General features: G+C 43.2%; 1 protein-coding gene across 11 annotated transcripts in view; it reads right to left on the bottom strand.

Annotated features, from left to right (window-relative positions):
• LOC138761898 (contactin-associated protein-like 5) overlaps window positions 1-23,233 on the bottom strand; it is a 1,131,905-nt gene that overhangs the window by 1,017,757 nt on the left and 90,915 nt on the right. The window contains exon 2 of one of the 11 annotated variants that reach the window (XM_069934825.1): window positions 17,186-17,276. The exons of the other annotated variants lie outside the window; for them this stretch is intronic. Within the exon in view, the coding sequence (XP_069790926.1) occupies window positions 17,186-17,243 (58 nt within the window). The 5' untranslated portion in view covers window positions 17,244-17,276. The remainder of the gene's footprint in view (window positions 1-17,185; window positions 17,277-23,233) is intronic. 11 annotated transcript variants of the gene reach the window in all.

The raw sequence follows: 23,233 nt of genomic DNA, 5'->3' as shown, positions 1-23,233 counted from the left end.
TCCCACAGGAAAGGAATTTCAGGGTTGCATGTTATGCTCGCTACATCGCAACTCCATATTTTACTTCCATCTATGTCCCTGTGTAAGAGTCTCTTAAATGCCCCTAATGTTACGGCACCATCCCTGGAAAGGGATTCCAGGCATACACAACTCTTTCAATTAAAAAAATAACTTACGCCTGATGTCTCACCTAAACTTTCCTCCATTTACTTTGTACACATGTCATCTGGTGCTTGCTATTCATGCCCTGTGAAATAGGCACTGGCTGTTCATCCGATCTATGCCACTCATCATCTTCTATTTATCTATTAGGTCACCTCACATCTTTCTATGCTCTAAAGAGGAATGTTCCAGCTCTACTGACCTTCCCTCAAGTCATTTTCCAATCCAGGCAACATCCTGGTAAATTTCTGCTGCACCCTCTCCATAGCTTCCACATCCTTCCTTTATGAAATGACCAGAACTGAATGCAATACACTAAGTGTGGTCTCATCAGAGACCTGTAGAGTTGCAACATGATCTCTCAACTCTTGAACTCAATCCTCCATGAATGAAGCCCAACATCCCATAGGCCTTCTTAACTAACCTATCAACCTGCACATTGACATTGAGGGATGTATGGATTTGGACCCCAAGGTCCCTCTGTTAATCTACATTCTTAAGAACTGACCATTAACCCTGTACTCAACCTTCTGATTTGACCTTCCAAAATGCACTTATCCAGATTGAACTCCATCTGCCACTTTTCTGCCCAACTCTGCACCCTGTCTATATCCTTTTGTAACTTGTGACAACCTTCAGCACTATGCTACAAGTCATCCAACCTTTATATCATCCACAAACTTACTGACCCATCTTTCTGCCTCTTTATCCAGGTCATTTATAAAAATCACAAAGAGCAGGGGTCCCAGAATAGATGTTTGCAGAACCACACTAGTCACTGCCATCTAGGCAGAATACTTTTCTTCCACTACTACTCTCTGCTTTCTTCCTGAAAGCCAATATTTTTTATCCACAAAGGCATAGTGCCTCATGAAATTCTGAATGGATGTCTCATGGGGGACCTTGTCAAATGCCTCAATTTCTCTTGTCATCTCCTCAAAAAACTCAATTAAACTTGTGAGGCATGACCTTCCTTTCACGAAGCCATGCTGACCATCCTTGAGTAAACTGGACTTCTCCAAAAGGTCATAGATCTTATCCTTAAGAATCCTCTCCAATAATTTGCACACCACTGACAAAAGACTCCCATCTATAATTCCCAGGAGTCTCTCTATTTACTTGCCATACTCCAATCTTCCGGCATTTCCCATGGCCAAAGAGGACTCAAAAATCATAACTACTGCCCCAGCTATCTTTTCTCTCACTTCCCACAGAAACCTGGGGACTTCTCAATCTTGATGTTTTTAAAGAAGATTCAATATTTCTTCCTTATTCTCAATACTATCCAGCACACAAGCCTGTTCTCTTCCAACTTCACCCTGATCAACGTCCATTTCTCTTGCGAATGCTGAAACAAAGTATTCATTTAGGACCTCCCCAACCTCATCCACCTCCAGAAACATGTGGCCTCCTTTATCCTTTAGAAGCCCCAAATCCATTCTCATCATCCTTTTGTTCTTCACATACACATAGAACACTTTGGTATTCTCTTTAATCCTACATCCCAAGGCCTTCTCATGCACCCTTTGAGCCCTTCCAAGTCATTTTTAAAATTCCTTCCTGACTACCTTATAATTCTCATAAGCTCTACTGGTTTCCTGCTTCTTAGATCTAATATATGCTTCCTTCTTCTTCTGGACTAGCTGCCTCACCTGCGTCGTCAACATGGTTCCCTTTTTCTATCATTGCTTCCCTGTACCACTGGGATAAATCTATCCAGCACAAGTGGTCCCTAAACTTCCTCCACATTAGTTCTGCATTTTCATCCTTGAATGTCGCTTTCCAATTTACCCTTATTAGTTCCTGCTTCATCCCATTGTAATTAGCCACCCCCCCCCATTAAACACTTTCCTATTTTGTCTGCTTTTATCCTTGTCCATAGCAATATGAAAGCTCAGAGTTGTGGTCACTCTCACCAAAATGCTCACCCACCAAATGGTCTACCACCTGACCAGGTTCATTACCCAGAATTAGATCCAATATGGCCTTTCCGCTTGTTGGCTGATCTACATACTAGGCCTTTTTATGTAAAAAAATGTAAAGCCGTATATTCCTCATTTTTACATTGCTTCACTTACCTTTATAAAAGCACCAAGGGCAGATTCAGCAGGCGAACTCCGATCCATCTAGATGGTACACTCAGGAGTAGAACGAGGTCACTCCACCTCCTTCATAAAAGCAATGCCACTGAATGCAGCTGCAAAGGGATAGGCTCATGTCGTTGTCAGCCGTGACCCAAGCACAAATTTTAAACTGTTCAGTGTGTTTAGTTACAGGGCAATAGCAACCGTGATATGTCTCTAAAGAGTCATTATTCATATGAGCCGATGGCTAAAGTTTTTTGTTCTTTTGGGTGGGAGGGAATGGGTATCTTAATTTTTCACTTGCCATTGTGCATGTTTGATGTCTCAGAGACAGGCAGCACTGCTGCACCACTTGCCCCGCCTCCCTCAGCTCTGGACGCCGGCTCCTGACTCTGCTCCCCATAAAGGCAATGCTGGATCCACATTATAGACTATCACCATAAAAGGTAAATCCACCTTTTTTTCCTTAAGCCGGCATTAATGTGGAGTTGGACCACATAAAAGCCTACTGTCAGGAATCCTTCTTGAACATATCTGGAAAATTCAGTCCCATCTATCACTCTTGCAGTCAGGAATTGCCTGAGGGAAGTTAAAGTCTCCCATAACAACCAAACTGTATTTCCTGCATCATTCCAAAATCACCCTTATTACAGAGATGGCTCTCTTCCTATTCTGACTTCCACACACACCGTCTCAGTAAATACTCTCTCAGCAGCGTCTTCCTTTTCTACATTCCCTGGCCAGTACTACAACTTTCCTGCCCCTCTCTTACTTCCCATTCTATTCCTTTTAAAACACCTAAATCCTGGTACCTGCATCCGCCAATCCTGCCTTTCCTTCAACCAAGTCTCTGTGATGGCCACAGCACCATGTACTGATCCATGCTCCAAGTTCATCCCCTTTATTCCTAATACAGGCAGTCCCCGGGTTACACTTGTCTGGAGTGCGCCTACTTCAAGAAATTGACTCCAGTAATTTTACATGCATAGAAAGGTTAAATATGTACTACATACTATCTTTGGCTTGGCTTCACGGACGAAGATTTATGGAGGGGGTAAAAAGTCCACGTCAGCTGCAGGCTCGTTTGTGGCTGACAAGTCCGATGCGGGACAGGCAGACACGATTGCAGCGGTTGCAAGGGAAAATTTGTTGGTTGGGGTTGGGTTTTGGGTTTTTCCTCCTTTGCCTTTTGTCAGTGAGGTGGGCTCTGCGGTCTTCTTCAAAGGAGGTTGCTGCCCGCCAAACTGTGAGGCGCCAAGATGCACGGTTTGAGGCGTATGTATGTAGTATACTTATATACTACATACGAAAATTTGACTAACTGGGGTGCTAAATAAGAGCCACATGTACCTGTTCCAACTTCTACAAATTCGACTTAAAGACGGACTTGGGAATGGATCTTGTTCATAACCTGGGGACTGTCTGTACTATTTGTATTGAAATAGACACAATGCAAACCCACTAACTGACTACATTTTTGTTTTGTCCCCTCCCTGTCCTTCCTCACAAACTCAGAACACATAGCATCATTTATTTGACCTTCTGCCCTATTCTCTGCACCAATATTCTGATTCCAACTCCCATCCTCCCCACCCCCCACCCACCCCCCACCCCCCCCCCCCCCACCTTCCAGTCTAGTTTAAACTTTAACAGCTCTAGCAAACCTGCCCCACCAAGATATTGGTCCCTTTCCAGTTCAGGTGCAGCCCGTTCTTTTTGTACAGGCCAGACCTTCCCCAGAAGAGATCACAATGATCTACACATTTGAACCCCTGCCTCCTGCACTAACTCTTCAGCCACACATTTGTCAGCCACAACTTCCTATTTCTACACTCTCTGGCATGTGGCACAGGCAGCAGTCCTGAGATTACCACACTTGAGGTCCAGTAAATTGTAAAAGCACTAAATGCTGGAGAAGCTCAGCAGTTCAAACAGTGTCATTTATGTAGCAAAGATAAAGATAGAGAATTGACATTTTGGGCTTGAGCCTCTCATCAAGGTATGAAAAAATGCCGGCAGGCATCTGAACAAATGATAAGGTGGGGGGGTGGGGTGGGGAGGCAGTGGCAAAGGCAGATGATAGATTGAGAAAGGAGGGAGGGGACAGCAACAATGAGGAGGAGAAGGGATGGCTGGCTGGGTGGAAGAATTAGAAAGACCAGAAAGGGGGAGAGGAATGAAGGGGCGAGCAGGTTTAGTGGAAGGCAGTAAAGTCAATGTTCATGCCATCTGGCTGAAGAGTGCCCAGATGGAAAATACAGTGTGGTTCCTCCAAATTTCGGGTGGGATAGTACACAAGGCCATGGACAGACACGTGAGTGTAGGAGTGTGACCCGAAATTGAAATGGTTGGTTACTCAGAAGACTTTTCAACTTCATTCCTAACTCCCTAAACTCCCTCTTCAGAACCTCGTCACTACTCCTGGACCATGACATCTGGCTGCTCAACAACACCCCCCCCCCACCCCCCGCAGAATGCCATGAACTTGATCAAAGATGTCCCTAACCCTGACACCTGAGAGGCAACATACCATCCAAGAGCTTCTATCTCATTCACAGAACCTCCTATTTATTCACCCAACAAACCAGACCCCAATCACCATAGCTCTCCTCTTCTCCCCTCCCCTTCTGAGGCGAGAGGCCAATCCCTGAGCAAGAGATGTGACTACTACAACGTCCCTGATAGATCATCCCCCCCCCCAATAGTATCCAAAATGGTATACTTATTGTTGAGAACAGCCACAGGCGTGCTCTGCTCTGTTTGATTTTCTCCTTCCATCTCCTAACAGTCATCCATCTCCCTGCCTCCTGACTTTTGCAGGTGATTATCTTCCTGAAGCTCCTGTCTGTCACTGCCTTGGCCTCCCAAATGAGTTCCCTAACTCGATCTCCCAGGTGCTGCAGTTGGATGCTCCTCTTGCAGGTGTATTCATAAGAGACAATTGTATTATCACAGATTTCCATCAGGCTGCATTCAGAGCACTCCAATGCCCTAGCTGTTATCTCCATTAACTGTAAACCTTTTGCTATTAAGACTGGTGCCAGAAGTTTAAATTGCTGGTTTGCTCTTCTAAAAGGGGTCATGTGGTTTTGCAAACAGAGAGAAAACATTCTTTTGGAGAGAGAGAGTGACACTGAGAGATTCAGCAGCAGTTGGTGTTGAAGACTACAAGTTTGCAGACCTGCTGCAAGACCCCATTTCACAATGGGTTTTGACTTCTGAGTTCAGCTTATTATAAATCTCTGTAGTCGATTGCAGAGGCTGGTTAATGTGTTTCTCCTGAAATAGAGGAAAAATAAGAACTCTTTGTGGAAACCTGGAAGAAGAGGTTATCTTTTGGAAAAACACAAGAGGGGGCAAGTTTCTTCAGCAGGACACTTTAGTGGCTGATTGTTGGACACACACAACCTGATAACATATAACATAACAATTACAGCACGGAAACAGGCCATTAGGCCCTTCTAGTTCGCACTGAGCCAAACACCCCTTTCTAGTCCCACCTCCCTGCACAATGCCCATAACCCTCCATCTTCTTCTCATCCATATACCTGTCCAACCTTTTCTTAAATAATACAATTGACTCCGCCGCCACTATTTCTCCCGGAAGATCATTCCACACAGCTACCACTCTCTGAGTAAAGAAGTTCCCCCTCATGTTACCTCTAAACCTCTGCCCCTTAATTCTTAACTCATGTCCTCTTGTTTTAAACTTTCCTCCTCTTAACGGAAATAGTCTATCCACATCCATTCTGTCTATCCCTTTCATAATCTTAAATACTTCTATCAAATCCCCTCTCAACCTTCTACGCTCCAAAGAATAAAGACCCAATCTATCCAATCTCTCCCCATACTCCAGATGCTTAAACCCAGGCAATATTCTGGTAAACCTTCTCTGCACTCTCTCCACTCTGTTTATATCCTTCCTATAATTAGGCGACCAGAACTGCACACAGAACTCCAAATTAGGCCGCACCAACGTCTTATACAATCTCAACATCACCTCCCAACTCCTATATTCCATGCAATGATTGATAAAGGCCAGCATACTAAAAGCCTTCTTCACCACCCTATTCACGTGAGTTTCTACCTTCAGGGAATGATGTACCGTTACTCCTAAATCTTTCTGCTCTTCTGTATTCCTCAATGCTCTCCCATTTACCACATATGTCCTATTCTGATTCTTCTTACCAAAATGAAGCACCTCACACTTATCAGCATTAAATTCCATCTACCATTTTTCAGCCCACTTTTCTAAGCAGCCCAAATCCCTCTGCAATCCTTGAAAACCTTCTTCATTATCCACTATTCCACCTATCTTAGTATTGTCTGCATATTTACTAATCCAATTCACCACCCCATCATCTAGATCATTAATGTATATAACGAACAACAATGGGCCCAATACAGATCCTTGAGGCACACCACTGGTCACCGGCCTCCAACCTGACAGACAATTATCCACTACCACTCTCTGGCCTCTCCCTTTCAGCCAATGTTCAATCCATTTGACTATCTTAAAATTTATACCTAAAGACTGCACCTTCCTAACTAACCTTCCATGTGGTACCTTATCGAAGGCCTTACTGAAGTCCATATAGACAACATCCACTGCGCTACCCTCATCCACATTCCTAGTCACCTCTTCAAAAAATTCAATCAGATTGGTCAAACATGACCTTCCTCCCACAAATCCATGTTGAGTGCTCCTGATCAGACCCTGTCTATCCAGATGTTTATAAGTACTATCTCTAAGAATTTTCTCCATTAATTTACCTACCACAGACGTCAAACTTACAGGCCGATAGTTGCCAGGCTTCCTCCTTGAACCCTTCTTAAATAACGGAACCACATGCGCAATGCGCCAATCCTCCGGCACTATCCCCATATCTAATGACATTTGAAAAATTACCGCCAGAGCCTCTGCTATTTCCTCCTTCACTTCTCTCAATGTTCTGGGAAAGATCTCCTTCAAACAACAAATCTCTCTCTCTGAAACCAACAAAGACCTTCCTAAGTGGTAATAACAAGTTAAAGCACCAGAGCCTGGTGAAGACAATAAATGTTTATTGAAATAGTGGATGCAATGTTGATCATTTTTCAAAATTCTTTAGATTCTGGAGTAGTTCCTGAGGACTGGAGGGTGGCTAATGTAACTCCACTTTTTAAAAAGGGAGGGAAAGAGAAATCAGGGAATTATAGACCGGTTAGCTTGACATTGGTAGTGGGGAAAATGTTAGAGCCAGTTATTAAAGATGTGATTGCGGCACATCTGGAAAGTGGTAAATTCATTGGTCAGAGCCAACGTGGTTTTATGAAGGGAAAATCGTGTCTGACTAATCTTATTGAATTTTTTGAGGATCTAACTGGTAGAGTGGATAGGGGAAAACCGGTAGATGTGATTTTCAGAAGGCTTTTGATAAGGTCCCACACAGGAGATTACAAACTTAAGGCACACGGTATAGGGAATATGGTATTGAGGTGGATAGAGAATTGGTTGACAGATAGGAAGCAAAGAGTAGGAATAAATGAATACTTTTCGGAATGGCAGTCACAGAAGAAACTAAAACTTGACCACTTCACAAGGAAGGGAGCCCATAAAAAGCAGGCTGTAAAGTTCGGGGGAGCAAGGAAATAAAAAAAGGTGTCAGACTGGGTGAGGACATTGGATTGGGAGGGGTGGCAGCAGTGGTGGTGGATAGAGAAAAGTATGGTTGAAAAGGCGCCACCTTTGAAGAATGTGCTATCATCCCCCCTCCTCCCCCTCCAGCTATGCCACTGCCCAGCCCCTCCAGCTATGCCACTGCCCAGCCCCTCCAGCTATGCCACTGCCCAGCCCCTCCAGCTATGCCACTGCCCAGCCCCTCCAGCTATGCCACTGCCCAGCCCCTCCAGCTATGCCACTGCCCAGCCCCTCCAGCTATGCCACTGCCCAGCCCCTCCAGCTATGCCACTGCCCAGCCCCTCCAGCTATGCCACTGCCCAGAAACTTGATGAGGTGAGCACAACCGAGCAAATGTTGAGAATGTGCTATCATTCACCCTCCTCCCCCTCCAGCTGTGCCACTGCCCAGCCCCTCCAGCTGTGCCACTGCCCAGCCCCTCCAGCTGTGCCACTGCCCAGCCCCTCCAGCTGTGCCACTGCCCAGCCCCTCCAGCTGTGCCACTGCCCAGCCCCTCCAGCTGTGCCACTGCCCAGCCCCTCCAGCTGTGCCACTGCCCAGCCCCTCCAGCTGTGCCACTGCCCAGCCCCTCCAGCTGTGCCACTGCCCAGCCCCTCCAGCTGTGCCACTGCCCAGCCCCTCCAGCTGTGCCACTGCCCAGCCCCTCCAGCTGTGCCACTGCCCAGCCCCTCCAGCTGTGCCACTACCCAGCCCCTCCAGCTGTGCCACTGCCCAGCCCCTCCAGCTGTGCCACTGCCCAGCCCCTCCAGCTGTGCCACTGCCCAGCCCCTCCAGCTGTGCCACTGCCCAGCCCCTCCAGCTATGCCACTGCCCAGAAACTTGATGAGGTGGGCACAGCCGAGCAAATGTTGAGAATGTAAATTACTTCTTCACACTAGAGATACTGTGAATATTTATTACCCATTTTATGTATTCATCGGCTCTTTTAATTTAATTTGATTAGAATATTGTCAGAGTCTTTCTTTACAAGAACCTGTTTAGTTCCGGCAAGAACTCTGGTATTTACGCATATTGCACAATATATGTGACAATAGAGATCATCATATTTATTCCAAAGAACGTGTAGCTGTCTCCTCTTTTACTTTCAGTGCCATTATTGGCTAATTATAGCCACTGTAAATTGCTCCTGGTGTGTGGGAAGTGATAGAATCTGAGGGGTGCTGATGAAAGTGTGGAGAGATAAAAATTATATGAGTGTGGGTTTTGTTTAAATGGATAGTTGATGGCTGCTGTGGACTCACGAGGCTGAAAGGCCTGTTTCCCTTCCATATAACTATTACCTTCTATACTTTTAAGACCTGTAATTATTGCAGATAACATCCCTCTCAGTATTTTAAAATTTTGACACACACCGCGATAACAGACCATTTCACCTAAGTCCTTGCTGACCAATTTGCGCCCAATGAACCTACCCTACTGGTACATTTTGAACAGGTGGGGGGGGGAAAGAAAATGGAACCCCCAGTAAAACCCACGCTGACATGGGGAGAACGCAGAAACTCCTTTCAGACAGCGTGGGATTCAGAATCCGCTCCAGAGTGCTGGCCCAGTAAAAGGTGTTGCACTCACCGCTACACCAACCATGCCACCCCAACTTGTGGCAACGAATTCAGCCAAGAAATTCAGGAGCCGACTGGAAAAAGCTTTAACCTACATTTAACCACACCGTGACGGATCTGTGCCTGTTTACTGCTGACACCTGCACTTGAATCAAAAATTGTTGCTTTTGCCAACACAAAGCATCCTTCAGCAGATTGTCATAAAAGGAGCTTCTGATATTGCACTATTAAGTATAACCCATGGTGATTGATGACACTTGGAAACAGGTTTGGAACACACTTCTGCAGAGCTTTTGTTATTGAGAATGGTTCTTCTACAAAAGAAGAGAGAAAAAATGTTTTATAAGGGAGTTCTGCATGAGCATTAGCCAGAAAATAAACTGTCAGCATTCATGATTTTATAAAGAGGAATATTTTAAAATTCTCATTAAAAAAAGTCAGATTAATTTATGCAATGTGATTAATCACTGGTGTTACAACAACATGTATGTATTAAAGACTGACCATATGTGTTACAGTGATCGGACATCGCTATCAAGTACCTCAATAATCTGTCATCTAGATTGAGGATAAATAAGATAGAAATAGGAGAATAAGGAAAATGTTGGATGTTGGAGGAATGTTGTCTTATAAAGAGTTGAAAATAAGAAAACAGAAATGGAAAAGGAGGAAAGGTAATGATGGAAAAACGGAAAGAGAAGATAAACAAAATATAAAAGGGCTACGCTGAACTATATAACTTTAAATATTAATGGAATACATAACCAAATTAAAAGGAAGAAACTACTAAATTTAAATGAATAAATGTATTCCATTAGAAAAAATAACATATAGGTTAAGAAATAATATTGAAATATTCGAACAAGTATGGGAGCCTTACATTAAATACAATAGCGAAAACCTACCGGGGACAAACATTACCTAAGTTGATGGAAGGAGAAGGAAAGAAAAGAATGGACTCAGTAGAATTTTGGTGTATTTTTGTTGAATGACAACATTGTCTGACTGGCTTAATGCAACCTAGATTGTATACCTAAAATGGATGAGAGGGGGGGGTGGGGGGGTGGCTTGGGAGGAGGGAGGGGGGGGGAGAAAAAGTCACTGTATATGTGTGAAAAAGAAATAGTGTATATCATGGCTAATGTGATTTATGGTGTGAAAAAAAATAAAATAAAATAAATAAATAAATAATGATAATAATAATCTGTCATCTGATAAGGACAAGTCAAGACTTCCCACAATTGCAACACTAGGCCCTTTCATGCCAAGCCTCTGCCTGGGGGGTGGCTATAAGCACAGAAGGAAAAATATAAAAATCTTTCATACAGCAACCCTAAAAGGCGGCTCTTACGTTGCATTCATGTTGAACAGCATGTCGTAGCGTCCTCCAGAGCCAATGGAGGCAGGTGACAGGTGCCATAGTGCTACTCATCATAAATATACAGCACAGCAATGGGCATCTTCCTTACCTATGATCTCCCACGCTGCTGGAACAGGTCTTTGCTTCCCAGAACAGTTCCAGCTGCATGGGGGATTACAGGTAGGGAAGACAGCCATTGCTCTGCCATGTTTTCAGCCAGTGACCAGCAGCCCCAACAGCCAAAGTGGCTTGGTGAGACACCAGAGCGGCTGGTGGGACCATCACAACCCATACTGGCCGCTCCTGCCCTGACAGCCCCCGCCAGCCGCCCTGACCTGACAGCTCCCACTGAACATCCCTAACCTGATGGCCCGACTTGACAGCTCCTGCCAGCCACCCCTGCCCTTAGGGGATCATGGAGGGAGAGGGGTGAGTGGGTGGGAGAGTGAAGGGAGATGGGTCTCTAGCGGATGGCATCATTGCGACATCATCAGACGGCCCCTAGCAACGTGATGGGGTGGAGCACAGTGCTCCACCAATGATCCATCCCCGAGAAGGATTCCAGTTGGCAGAGAATCTCCACTTTTACTGTCAGCTTTTTCACTGCATGAAATGGCCTCCTAACTATAAAATGATTTAAAAGGAGACACTTGTACATCTCACCTTTCAATGCCTTTGTTTATGAACATTACCCCTTTCACCACTACCAATATTCTGCTTCCAACCTTAGCTTCAAGTTAAACACCAAAGTTTGTGGATGATGGGGTTACAATACAGAAACATACTGGTGAAACTCAGCAGGTCTCGCATAGGAAGTGAGAGGCTGCATGTTTCGTGTAACAGTTAGTGCAGGGGTTCACAGCCCACTCACATACTATCTTAAGTAATCCCTTACTAACCACAGAGCACCTATGCCATAGGATGCCGTAAGAGCTCTGTGATTAGTAAGGGATTACTTTAAGGTGGTATCTGAGTGGGAAAAAAAACGAAGAACCACAGGATGAGTGCAACGTTATTACAGCACCACCGACCCTGGTTCGAATCCAGAGCTATCTGTAAGAAGTTTGCACATTCTCCCTGTGGCTGCATTGGTTTCCTCCAGGTGCTCTGGTTTCCTCTCACCCTTCAAAAACATACCGGGGTTGTAGGTCAATGGAATATAATTGGGCAGCATGGGCTTGTCGGCCAGAAGGTCCAGTTACTGTGCTGTATGCCTAAAAGCATTTGATCAGGTATTTCTTTTGGTTAGGGTGTTTGGAAAAAAAAGTGGCTTCCAGCCTTGGCTAGCTTTGCTTTTGTCAAAAATCAACTTTGCTGGAGACAGGACAAAGGAAGAATCATCTTCACGAGAGCACAGCAATGCCTCGATTGGCCAATTTGTTCAAGGATCACTTGAAGGTATTTAGTTAAGGATCAAACTTATTGCCACATACACAGAGAGGGAAGTTTGTTTTGAGAGCAGATAATACACAACACAGCAAGCATTACAGTGCAGAGTTCAGAGCTACAGAGAGACAGATCAGTTACTACAGGACACAAGCAACACAATTCTCCTACAGCCATACAGACAACTGTAGAAATTGATTTATAATATTCAAAGACACACAAAAAGAGAAATAAATGTAATAGGATAGAGAAATCAATATTTACAGTTGCAGTTCGTGCAAAAGAAAAGTAAATGCTGTTTTAACAGTGCCGAGATTTTGTTAGTCCAAATTAGCTTGTGGTTATAAACTAATGAGTTTATTGTCATATGTTTAGACAAACAGCACAGTAAAAGGTCATTTTGGCCCATAAGTCTGTGCCACCCATTTACACCCAATCAACCAACACCCTCGGTACGTTTTGAATGGTGGGAGGAAACCAGAACCCCTGCGGAAAACCCACGCTGACACGGGGAAACACGTACAAACTCCTAACAGATAGCGCGGGATTTGAAACCCTGTCCTAGTCACTGGTACTGTAAAGGTGTTACGCTAACCCCTATGCCAACCGTGCCACTGTATATGTTCTACAATGTATATAGGACCAAAGTTCTTTCTTGCTCCAGCCTAACAGGTAAATATAAATGATAATAGTAAATTGATTTTTTATTTAAAATATACAAGAATTATAAATAATATTCACAATAATCCTGGTGCAGAAGAAAGGGTGGGGGGGTTCATACAGTCCTTGTAGGTCTTGGAGAAAGAAATATTCTTTCATGTCTTCAGGCTTCTATACCTTCTGGTTGATGTGAGCAGTGAGAAGAAGTTGTGACCAGGGTGATGGGTATCCTTTAGAATTTAGGCTACCTTCTTGAGGCATCAGCACTAAGAATGGAGAGAAAAAATTGCCCAGGCCTCCTTTGCTGATCATTGGAGTCTCCCTACCACTACCCACCACCCCCCACCATCAACATGAGTTACTGTGATCGCTGTCTTAAGACGGCTTGCAAAATCATTAAGGACCCCCTACCACCTCGCACACAGCATTTTTCAGTACTCCCATCGAGAAAGAGATACAGGAGTATCAGAGCCAGAACCATCAGCTGAGAAACAGCTTCTTCACACGAAGAGTGAGTATGTTGAACGACTGAATGATCTGCTCAAACCCGCCAAAACTACTATTTATGAAACAATATTTATATGCATGAAAATATGTACTGCATATGTATCATCTTTCTGAAATTGTATTATGTCTGTATGAGTGTTTGCACATTTTTCCACTGAGAAGAGTGGAGTTTTACCAGGTTGTACTTGTATAATCAGATAACAAACTTGAACTTAAAACCATCCATGAAGTCAATTAGAATGGGGTTCGTATTCTAATATAACCTGAAACAATGACTCAATCTTTCTTTGTCCCACCAACAGACCACCTTAAATATTCCTTTACTGACTGCAGATGTATAAAGACCCACAGATCACCAAGAGGAGGGAGAGGGGACTGGCGAGCTTGACCACCAATGGGGATTTTTGTTTGGCTTTGAATGGTGAATTTTTTGAGGATTTATGTTTTTGTATATTTTTTTTAATATAAACACAAGTTATTCAGTGGTGTTCACCTTTGCCACATTACCACGGATTACTTACAACGAACCTCACTGCTCACCTTGTCACTTTATGAGAGATGGCTTCGCTGAGCAACTTCACTCTGCCCACCTCAGTGAAAGGGACCCCCTAGTGGCTAACAATTTCAATACTGAGCTTTCACCCCTTCATTGATAGGTCTGCCATGGCTTCATGTCAGGTTAAAAAGCCCAGCTCACTCATAAATTGGAGGAGCAACACCTAATTTTCCATCTTCTACCAGATGGCATTAACATCAACTTCTCTAGTTTCTGCTTGGCCATTCTCAATTCTCCCTCTCTTCCCCATCCTCCAGCTCTCCACCCTATTACCTCTCCACTCACAGAGCCATCCAACCTCCACCTGCTTGCTGATATGCCCTCCTTCCTTTATCCACCTATTATCTCCCTCCCCCACCACTCCCACCATTTCATTTGGGCACCTACCCATATTTTGTTCATACCTTGATGAAGAGATCAAGCCCAGAACGTTTGTTATGTAACTTTATCTTTGCTAATATAATTTACACTGTTTAATATGCCGAGTTTCTCCAGAATTTGGGTTTTTAAACCACAGATCTCCAGACATTTTTGGGCCTGAGCCCTCCGAGATATGAGCATAAAGCAGGCAAATGTCTGAATAAAAAGGAGTGTGGGATGGGGGGAGAGGGTTTGTCACAGATGCATATGTGTGAAAGAACAGAAAACAAAAGATGCTGGAAAGTTACGGAGGAGGTGGTAACACTCTGAATGGTGTGTCATGCTGGAGGAAACAAATGACAGTGATCATGGTTGCAATGCAGCTAGCAATGACTTCAGGATTTATAGCTCCTGTTTGATTATACTTGGCTGCCAGCAGGGGCTGACACAGAGCAGACTGAGGCATACTGCATACCTAAATGTAACATGACGTTTAAGAGGCACAGATTGTTCACATGTATAGAAAACAGAAGTATTGATCAGTATGTGACAGAATTGAGAAACAGAAGCAAAACGTGTGAATTTAGTGGACTGACCGATTCACTGATAAAAGACAGACGTCTGTGTGGTATTCTAGATAATAGTCTAAGGGAAATACTGCAAGGACAGCAAAATCTAGACCTGGAAAAGCCATAGCACTCTGTAGAGATGCAGAAACTGTAACATCGCAGGCAAAAGAGCTATTCAATGAAACTAGCTGCAACATTAATGCAGTGAGTAAGACTGGATATAATTTTATAACAAAAAGAGAACCAAAGTGGAAAGAGGCATGGCCAGCGAACAAAAGTGAAAGGGACAAGCAAAAGCCATGTCGTCGACGCAGTGCAAAACACCTACCAAAAAAAGTGTCCAGCATATGATCAAACATGCAATATGTGCAACAAAAGCAACCTTTATGCCTGTTGCTATAGGAACCAAATGCAACAAAGCAAGGTTCATGCAGTAGATGAAAGGAAGATAGAGAAATTCTAAGTAGATGTTGTGACTGAAAACAAGAAAGAAAACGGAGACTGGATGTTGAGATTAAAAGTGAATGACATATACATTTCAGTTAAATTGGATACTGCAACACAAATTAATGTAATATCAGAGATTGATTTTAAGAAGATTAGACCCAGGCCAAAGATGTATGGAACAAAAGTGAAGGTGGCAGGATATTCAGGTACCGATATAGCAGTGCAAGGAGAATGCATAGTCAAAGTGAAACACAAGGACTAAGAGCACATGCTAGCATTCATCATGGTACCAAAGGATATACAGGCCATACTAGGTTGTGAGAAACTGAACCTGGTAAAAAAAAGTCCTCATGAAGGAGTGCAATGACCTATTTCAGGGGCTAGGCTGCCTTCAAGGAGAACATATAATCAGAGTGGATAAATGTGTGCCACCGATAATGCATCCATGTGGAAAAGTTCCATTTGCACTTCAAAAGCAACTAAAGGCAGAGTTGGACAGGATGGAAAGCCTGATCATGATTCAGAAGATGAGCTAATGGAGTGGGTGAATTCAATCATTGTTGTGGACCAAAAGAATGGAAAGCTTAGAATTTGCTTGGATGCAAGAGATCTAACACAGAGCAATAAAGAGAGAGCAATTTAAGCTTACGACGCATGAAGAAATTATATCATAGTTTCCAAATGCATTCAGCAAGTTAGATGCATCATCAGGATTTTGGCAGTTAAAATTTGATGAAGCAATTTCAAGACTATGCATGGTCAATCATCCATTTGGCAGATACAGATTCCTAAAGCTATCATTAGGAATTGCCTCAGCTCCTGAAGTGTATCACAAAACTATCCATATGGTCTATGAGAACCTAGATGCAGTTGATACTTCAATGGATGACATCATAGTATGGGGAACCATGTGAATGGAGCATGATGAGAGACTAAGGAAAGTGCGGGAAGCAACAAGGAAAGCAAACCTGAAGCTGAATAGGGAGAAATGCCAGCTCAGGATGACAGAACTAACATTTGTAGGAGATATTATTGGCAGTGAGGTCGTCAGACCAGATCCCAGAAAGATGTCCACCATTGGGAACATGCCAAGACCACAATGCAAAAAGGACTCACAGATGTTTAATGGAATAGTCAACTATATGGGTAAATTCATATCCAACCTCTCAGAAAAGATGGCTCCATTGAGAAGACTTAACAGAAAAGAACAATGAATGGGATTGGAGTCATGACCATGAAAAGTCAGGGAGGGAACTAAAGAAACTGCTCACAGAGGAACCAGTTCTGAGGTTTTACGACCCAGCGAGACCTGTCAAGATATCATCAGATGCATCACACAGTGGACTTGATACACTTCTGCAAAAATATGATGACTGGCAACCCATTGCGTATGCATCACGCTCAATGACAGACGCGGAGATGCGATACGCTCACATTGAAAAGGAGCTGCTCAGCATCACGTACAACTGTGAAATATTTCATCAGTTTGTGTCAGGACAAGCAATCAGTGCAAAGACTGACCATAAGCCCTTGATTGCATTTTTCCAAAAGCATTAAATGAATGTCCACTTAGAATACAAAGAATGCTGCAACATTATACACTGAATGTAGCGTACACTTCGGGTAAGCTAATGTACACAGCAGACATGATGTCTAGAGCTGTTGACACGAGAGACCCCGCAAACACCAAAATAGATGAAGACGTGAATGCCTTCATGGACATGATCACAAGTGCACTGTCCACATCAGATGCAAAAATTGAGCTCATAAAGTCAAAGAAAAGCAAAGATGAAACACAGACAACTGAAAAAAAACATTTTGGATGGATGGCCCAACATGAAGCAGGACTGCTCACCTGATGTTGCAGAGTACTGGAACTGCAGGGCAGAACTATCAGTGGTTGAAGACATCATCTTCAAAGAAGCAAAATCCTTATCCCAAAGAGTCTGAGAAAACAGATGTGAAATTATCCATGGAGGACATCTCGGATCAAAAAGTGGCACAAGAGGTGATGTCGGCACGAGAGGTGATATCGGCCAAAAGTCAATGATATAACAAATGAAGTGTCAAACTGTACAATATACCAGAAATATCAAGCAAGTAACCCTGCAGAACCACTAAAGCCACATCCAGCACGATACAGACCTTACCAGAAGGTAAACACTGACCTATTCGAATGTCAACGGAAGGACTTCTTGTAGTTTTGTATCCAGAGGTGTGTAAAGTGAACACCAACATTACAGACGCTGTAATAACAGGTATGAAAGCCATATTCTCCAGACATGGCATAGCAAGCGAGGTCATCACAGATAATGGATCCCAGTTTTGCAATTTAAAATTCTGACAGTTTGCCAAAGTGTGGGACTTTGTACACACAAGTCCTCATTTTCCACAGTCCAATGATCTAGTGGAAAAATTGGTACAGACAGTGAAAAGAGTGATGAACAAAGCAAAAGACAGTGAAACAGGCTTCTACCAGAGCATGCTAGTATACCGCACAATACTGCTCAAGTGTGGTATGTCACCAGCACATCTCCTTATGGGATGTAAGCTAAGATCAAACCTACACATTCAGGAGAACTTCCTAACAAAAAGGAGAAAGTGAGGAAATTTAAAGAACAACAGAAAGAAAAGCAAAAATATTACTTTGACAGAGGAACAAAAACCCTAACAGAACTCTACACTGGTGACCAAGGCTCAAAGACAAAACAAAATTATGGGCTCGAAGGGAAATGTCCTTAGTGAAGTGTAGCCAAGATCATATACCATTCCTACAGTGAAGGTGATGTTCTGCAAAGAAATTGTTGAGACCTTCAAATGGTAGCAGCCACAGTAGATGTAAAAACTTTGAGAAGACATCACCTGAGGCAACAACTCAGATTTAAGGACAATCGATCAGGAGATCATCAAGACATGAGAATCCTTCCAAGAGACTCATTGAGGACTCCTGCTATATAATGAAGTGGTGCTATCTTATTCGCTCTTCACGCTTTAGTGCATGTAAATGTGAGCACACAAAACAAGTTGAAAAAATGTTAACAATGTTGATAATAAATAAAATGTAAGTTCTTGGTGTTAAAGTGAAAATGTCAGAGTTATACAAAGAAAGCATATTAGGTAAAAGAAAGCTACTCATGTTTTAAGAAAGGGAGATGTAATGATAGCGATCATGGTTGCAATGCAACTAGCAATGCCTTAAGGATTATAGCTCCCATTTGATAAAAGTAAACTGTCACCAGGGGCTGACACAGAGGAGGGGACTGTAGTATGTTAGATGTGTAAGAGAGAGAGAGAGAGGGAGAGAGAGAGAGAGAGAGAGAGAGAGAGAGAGAGGGGGGGGGGGGGGAGGTTAATGCTTCCTGGTTGGAGAATGCCCAGATGGAATGTTTGGTCTTGTTGTTCAAATTTGCAGGTAGCCTCAGTTGACAATCTCGTTGTGAGTGCAGGAGGCAGTACAAATGTCATCATCAATATAGTGCAGAAAGATTTGAGGAGACTGGCTGGTGTTGGCTTATAGCGTGCTCTGATTCACAGTCAACTAAAAAGTAGACTTAGCTGGGACCCATGCCAGCACCCACTCTCTTGGAGAAAATGAGGTGAGTTAAAGGAGAAGAAGTTTTGCCATGCACAGGTGGGTGGTGGTGGAGGAGGATTGGTCAGGTCTGTTGTGGAGAAAAAATATCAAAGTGCTTTGAGACTTTCAGTATGAGGCACGGAGGTGTATAGAGATTGAATCTCCATCGTGAAAATGAGGCGTTATAGTTCCAGGAACCGAAAGTAGTTGAAGTGATGGAGGGCATGTGAGGTATCGCAGGGGACAAAATGAAGTCAAGGAAAGCAGATAGCAGTTTGGTGGAACAGGAGTGTTTGGAAACAATGGGTCTTCCGGGACAATTGGATGAATTATGAATCTTGGGTAGGTGATAAAGCCTGGAGTATGAGTTTGGAAAAAATGAGTTTGGAGGCTGTGGGAGGGAGATGACTGGAAGTGACGAGGTTAAAAATGTTGAGTGAGACAGTGGCTTAATATTCCTACTAGATTTGTGTTGGTGACTTTCTTGTAATGATGGCAGCAGGTTATACATTTCCATTCAATGAAAATATGTCTACCAACCCTGTGACACAACTACTGTGTTCATTTAATAATGTTTATTTTAATATTTGTATGCAAGAACTGTGGATGTATATCATTTTTCTATATTTGTGTTATATCAGTATGTGATGGCAGTGTAATGCACCAAGGACCAGAGAACACTGTTTCGTTGGTTTTAACTTGTACGTCGATGAAGAATAAACTTGAACACTATAAAAATCTTTCATAATTTTTAAAGACTAAAATCAAATACCCCAAGTTGACCTACAACCCTCAGTACATTTTGAAGGGAAGGAAGAAACTGGACCCCCTGGGAAAACCCACTCAGACACGAGGAAAGCATACAAACTCCTTACAGACACCACATGGTTCGAACCCTGATCCCGGTCACTGGTGCTGTAACAGCGGTGTGCAAGCCGCTGCACTAATTGTGTCAGCCCTAAAATGACATTTAAACAGGTAGATGGGATGGGAAAGGTTTTGAGTGATATGTGCCAAAAAAAAACACGCCAAATAAGATCAGGATGTCTGGATGGAAGATTAGGGACAAATTGACATTTCCATGTTGCACAACTATGACTTTAAAACCAGAGCATGGAGTTAAGTTTGACTATTTTTTAAAGGACACATTAAATGCACACAAATTATTCATTTGTATAGCACCCTACTTAAATGGTAATTCTATAGAAATTACAAATCCCACAATATCCAGCTCCCGCAACAAAGAATCACATAATTCAACTTCTGTGACCCAGAAGATGCTACACTTGCACCCACACATTCTCCCTCACCACCATTCAGGGCCCCAAACAGTCCTTCCAAGTGAAACAACACTTCACTTGTGAATCTGCAGGGGTCATCTACTGGATCTGATGCTCCAGTTGTGGTCTCCTCCACATCAGAGAGACTAAACACAGACTGGGAGATTACTTTGTTAAGCACCTTGGCTATGTCCGTCACAATAATATGAATCTCCCAGTGGCCACTCATTTCAATTCCCTGCCTCATTCATTTGCTGACATGTCTGTCAACGGTCTCATGCATTGCCAAAGTGAGACCACCTGCAAATTGGAGGAACAACACCTCATCTTCCGTCTGGGCACCCTACAACCTGATGGCATTAAAACTGACTTCTCCATTGTCGGTTGAACCTCCTCCCATCTTCTTACCCTGTCTCCTTTTCTCTCTCTCTCTCTCCATCTCCTTTTACAGAGCCAAAATCAATTCTCACCTTTCCTCTTATCGTATCTAATTAACACCTTTTGTCTGTTGGTCTGGACTCATCCCCTCCCATTTTTCCTCCCTTGCTTTCCTCGTCCTTTAATTCAGTGGTTTGATTTTTTTTCCCCACTCACACCTTGAGGAAGGGCTCAAGTCTAAAATGTCAGTAATATATCTTTACCTCCAATGGATGCTGCAAGACCGACTGATTTCCTCCACTGCATCACCACCTCTCCCCACCTGGCACATCCAAGGATTTCTGTTCCCACTTGGTGCTGCCTCATTGTATTACGTAAAATTACAGCACCTAAGGCTCGTGCCCCTCCTCTTCTTCCCACACCTGCTATAGCTACTGAATCATATTCTCCCACTCCCTCAAGGGTGACCCTTTGCATTTCCAGATATGAAGGGAATCAAGGACTATGGGGCTAGTGCAAGACCAGTGAGGGGCTCTGTCGGTGGAGAACACATAGGCGGTGGGCTGCTGGCAACTCGAGGGTTCCACATAGGCTGCAGGCTGCTGGTGACTGTGGTCTAGGGACTCCCGCCAGGCTGCAGACTTCTGGAGACTGGCAGAAGGAGTACCAGGTATTGGAAGTTCCAATTTGGAACCAAAATGTACGAAGGTGCTGAAGGCTTCCTGATCATGTCAAAACTATGTATCTGGAGTCTGGGTTGCTGATGGTTTGGACTGAAGGCAGTGTGGAAGAGAGGCTGCAGGAACAGTGAAGGTTGAGCGATGAATATTCAGTGACTCTGGGGGTGGGGGTGGTGGGGGAACAATTCCCTTTTGCTTCTCTTTCTCCGGCTGTAAGGGGTGCTGAACAATTTCTGCTGATAGCGAATCACTGTCATGTAATAAAACAGATCATGTAATATTAAACAAACTTTCATTTTGTCTACCAGAAGCCAGACAATAAAATAATCTGGAATCTTGAACATGGTACTGAGCTAAAAGATCTTAATGAATGGAGGAACAAGGGATAGATAGCACGACTGCTCCTATCTGCCTTTCTGTTCTTACACATGTTCACAGCTGTATGTCCCAGAACACCTGCTGTTGGAGTTGCCAGATAAATAGCTTCCAACAGGCATTTATTTTGGCCATGTCAAAAATGCCCATTTTATGTTCTAATGTGCTGTCAATGCACTGCTTGGTTTGTGATCTGTCCCCATGTACCTTATTCTGTGATCAACCAACAGATCTTTCTTTCTTGAAGCTCTTGTCACTGAGCAAGAATGATTTGTCGAAAAATATTTGCGCCAGTATCTCTGGTCCCCCCTGATACAGAAGATCATGACAAAGTGCCAATTGGACCATAGGAAATTGAGTACAGTATAAATAGGTGAAATCTTTACACCATCTGCAACAATTGATGACTTGCACTGTGGCCCAGAATAGACCATTATTTCTTGTGTCCAGCCACAATATGAAAAGGTTTTCCAATAACACAGCAGCATAATCAATCCCATACCCAAGCAATAACAAAGCTTCTTTTTCTGTGCATGGCTTTCCTCAGTATGCTCATTAATCATAAGGCAAATACAACTGGTAATCACTGTCCTCATTGAGAAACTGTGGCAGGAATTCTTTTATTCTTTAACGAGATGTAGTCATTGTGGAAATGCTAGCATTTCTGATCGGTCCCTAACTGATCTAAACGGAGGAAAGATTACCACATTGGTTAATTGAGCAGCGAGGTAATGCTGCAAATCTACAGGGTTCTGGGGAGGCTACTTTTGGAGTACTGCATGCAGTTCTGCTCTCCTTACTTGAGGAATGATATCCTGGCCTTGGAAGCAGTACAGATGAGATTCCAGAGATGACAGGGTAAGCTTATCAAAAGAGATTAATTTGTCTGGGATTCTGAACAATGAGAGGAGAATGATAGAAATCCACAACATTTTGAAAGAATAGATTTGACAGAGGTAGGTAAGTTTTTTTTTCCCACACTGGTAGGTGAGACGAGAACTGGGGGTATATAGTCAAGATTCAGGGTAACAGATTTAGGATGGAGAAGAGGAGAAACTGCTTTTCCAGAGGGTGGTGAATTGATGGAATTTTCTGTTGTGGAAGCAATGAAGGCTATCTCTGTAAACATGTTTAAGACAAAATTGAATAGATTTTTTTGCATAGTAATGAAATTAAGGGCTATAGAGAAAAAGCAAGTAGCTGGAGATGAACCGATCATCAGATAAGCTATGATCTTATTGAATGGCAGGACAGCCTTGATGGGCTGAATGGCCTGCCCCTGCTCCCATTTCTTATGAGAAGACCAAACAAGAATGGCTGACATCCTTCACTGAAGAATAGTGAACTTGAAGGATTTTTAAATGACAAATGATTTTTCTTTAAATGACAAGTTAAAAGGTTTAGATTTGAAATAGAAACAACATTTTATGTCCCAAATTCAAGATTCATAACATTACTGAATTTAATTTCTCAGCTGTCACAGAGGGTTTCAAACTAGTGTTTATCGATTTTTTTTGCAGAACTCTGATCACGAGTCCAGTAACACAATCACGATGTTATTGAACTACCACTGGTATGATACTACATACATAGTGTTTCTCATTCATGGTGATATT

Source organism: Narcine bancroftii, chromosome 4 (genome assembly GCF_036971445.1).
Source record: "Narcine bancroftii isolate sNarBan1 chromosome 4, sNarBan1.hap1, whole genome shotgun sequence".
NCBI classification, from domain to species: Eukaryota; Metazoa; Chordata; class Chondrichthyes; order Torpediniformes; family Narcinidae; genus Narcine; species Narcine bancroftii.
This window is presented reverse-complemented; position numbering and strand designations above follow the sequence as displayed.